This window comes from Cicer arietinum, chromosome 6 (assembly GCF_000331145.2).
Source record: "Cicer arietinum cultivar CDC Frontier isolate Library 1 chromosome 6, Cicar.CDCFrontier_v2.0, whole genome shotgun sequence".
NCBI classification, from domain to species: domain Eukaryota; kingdom Viridiplantae; phylum Streptophyta; class Magnoliopsida; order Fabales; family Fabaceae; genus Cicer; species Cicer arietinum.
In genome coordinates this window covers 50,846,276-50,849,112 of record NC_021165.2, presented here as the reverse complement: position 1 = coordinate 50,849,112, position 2,837 = coordinate 50,846,276, and the positions used below count along the sequence as shown (strand labels likewise).

The 2,837-nt window shown below is 31.1% G+C and overlaps 1 protein-coding gene across 1 annotated transcript; it reads right to left on the bottom strand.

Moving 5' to 3' along the window:
- Positions 1-808: 808 nt before the first annotated feature.
- Positions 809-1,576, bottom strand: LOC101490092 (B3 domain-containing protein At3g25182-like). The gene has a single exon (XM_004506335.1). It carries the CDS (start codon positions 1,574-1,576, stop codon positions 809-811), a length of 768 nt encoding a protein of 255 aa, XP_004506392.1.
- Positions 1,577-2,837: the final 1,261 nt, after the last annotated feature.

Genomic DNA, 2,837 nt, shown 5'->3' with positions numbered 1-2,837 from the left:
CACTCCTAAGTTTCCAAAGTGTTTGTCCTTCCTTTCTCTCTCTCTAATATTTTTTTTACTCCTCCGATTTTGTTTCTGGTATACGATCATCCTTCTGTTTATGATTTCTCTTCTTTAGGATAGGTGCAAGAAGATACAAATTTTATGCAACAACCTTTCTAACCACATTCCTCTTTATTTTCCAACAACTTATTATAAGTAGCATTTAACATTATTTTTTAGTTAAATAACAGAAAAAATAACACTAAAATTGTACATTATTTGTTACTCACAACATGTGATCAATGTTAGAAAAAAATCATTCACTAATAAAAAAACATAATTATATGATGATGGAAGAATTATCATTTTTGTTTGGATAACCGTAAGAAAACAATAATAACAAAAGAGTCTTAATTACTTACTCATGTGATTAATAATTAGTGATAGATTTGTATTCCTATATTCATTTACATAAAAAGTAGTTTAAGTCTAATATTTTTAATTGAATATTATTATAATTATAACTTTTTTTATCAAGTTATAATAGTGCAAATTGTGAAAAGATGAAATAAAATAAATTTATAAGTGGATCATAGCAAGTTAAACAAAAAAAATTATAAGAAGTAGCATCTAACATTATTTTTTACTTAAATAAGAAATAACATTAAAATTGTATATTATTTGTTACTCACAACATATGATCAACGTTTGAAAAAATCATTCACTAATAAATAAAAAAACTTAAATACATCATGAAGAAAGAATTAACATTTTTGTTTGGATACTCGTAAGAATAATAACGACAAAACTAAAAATCGTGTTGTAACTAAGAATTCTTATCGTCGAGTAAGAAGTGTAACTTGTCATTGACCCTAAATGACCAAATGTTGAGTTTTTGATCCTCTTTCAAATTGTTTTGCGCCACAAGAAGCCTCCAATTCCTAATAAGATTATAAACACTAGTTGGATGCATCTTTGACTTGCTGTGCATCTTCCACATTTTCAAAGACATAGTAAATTCTCTAAACGAAGAATCCAACACAATTACTTCTAACCCAAGAGGTTTATCTTCTTCCTTTGTATCTAATATCTTCTTCTCTATTTCAGTGAGAAAATCACATTTGATTTTATTAAGTGGCATTGAAAGACGATTGTTATTCATGTTGAGATCCGTTTTAAACAACTTCTTGCACATAACATATCTTACTTTAGTACCATTCAACTTTGCGATCTTGTCCATGACTTGAATAGACAATTTTGGTGGTTGTGATAATTCTTTTTCCTTTATGGTCTTTGGTTTCACTCTTCTTTCTCCACAAGACATGCTGCTACCTTCACTACTTGAGCAACACATCTTCTTGTTGTTATCCACTTTCTCTTTTATAGGGTTTTGTAAAATAAGAGATGGTTTAGTTTCTTGACAAACACTTTGATGTAGTTCTTCAATTTGTGATAACTCTTCATTGGTGTAGAAATGTGGAGCAACTTGTGCTAACATTACATTTAAAGTGAAATGAACTTTCGGGTCGAAAGGAATAATCTTTTTCTTTTCCATCATAGCTTCTATATCTTTCAGTATTATTTTTTTCTCCATGAAGCTTTCTTTTATCTTTCAATAATGTTGTTGTAATTAAAATTCATCATAGCAATAGTATATTTATATATAAAAGAGTTTTATGGAGATTAAAATTCCTCAATTATCTTATTATCCTTTAAAAAATATTTTGTTTTAGAATTAGACCATTTAAAAAAGATATTATCTTTTAGACGTAAATTTAGGGAAAAGTTAGTTCCGTAAATTCTGATTTTTTATATAATCAATCGGAATCCTATTTTTTTGGGCAAAATCCATAAAAGATTGGATTCTAAAATATCTCAACTGAACAGTCTACTTATATGCAATCCTATTAAATCCAATTGAAATAATTATCCAGAAAGGTTCATCAGCATCGTTCGTCACGCTATCATCACGGCTTCTTCGGTGCAGCGAAAACCAAACTGTAGATCGCAAAGAGGCTCAAAACGATGCTTAGAATCCAACCGAGAAGATACAGAACTGTAATAATTACGGTAAACGAATCGGATAAATCTCGCCGGAGAAAACAAACGGCGAAGAAAGAGAATGAGGTATCGGCTTTCTCTCGCGTTCAAGTTTATCTCTCTGCCACGGTGGCAGACAAACTTTGAGCGGGTTCGGTTGATGTAACTGAATTTGAAGGAAGGGGTGCGCATTTTACAGTGCATGCGAGCGAGATTCGAGGCTCGTTGTTTGCACGAATCACATTAGCTGTCTTTTGATCAAAGCAGAGAGAGAGAAAGAGGGGCTTGGAGCTAATGTGCGCCGGGTGGTGCGTGTTGGATTGACTTGCATCTTTTTATTTCCTTCCTATTCGGTCTTCCACTGAACCGTAAAATGCTATTTATCATTTTTCTTGCTTACTTTAGCTGAAAAAAGTGGAGAGGAACCCAAGAAAATTCAGTTTTGCTGTAATCAATCTCAGAGGAAATAAATGAAAACTTTCATGGTTAACAAATGTAATAAAAAGTTGTTCTTATTTCATTGGATCACACAATTTTTCTTCCTATTGGAGTAAAAACCACTGGGGCAAGAAATTGAAAATTGTGATTTCATGTTTGTTCCAAGAAAAGGGAGCAATCTGAGCTTCCAAGTAAGTACCAAATTATGTCAATACATATCCAATTTATGCTAATTGTTCCAGCATCTTACTCTTAACACATTTATAATCTTTTTCTTACCAAGTATTTTTAAATATTTAATTACCGAACCCTCCTATCTTTCTTTTCTTCCCTCCAATTGACTCATCGTTCATGATATGAGTTATGTTTTATAGAGA

Coding starts and splice junctions, on each gene's coding strand:
- LOC101490092 (XM_004506335.1), bottom strand. CDS start 1,576: ATGGAGAAAAAAATAATACTGAAAGATATAGAAGCTATGATGGAAAAG.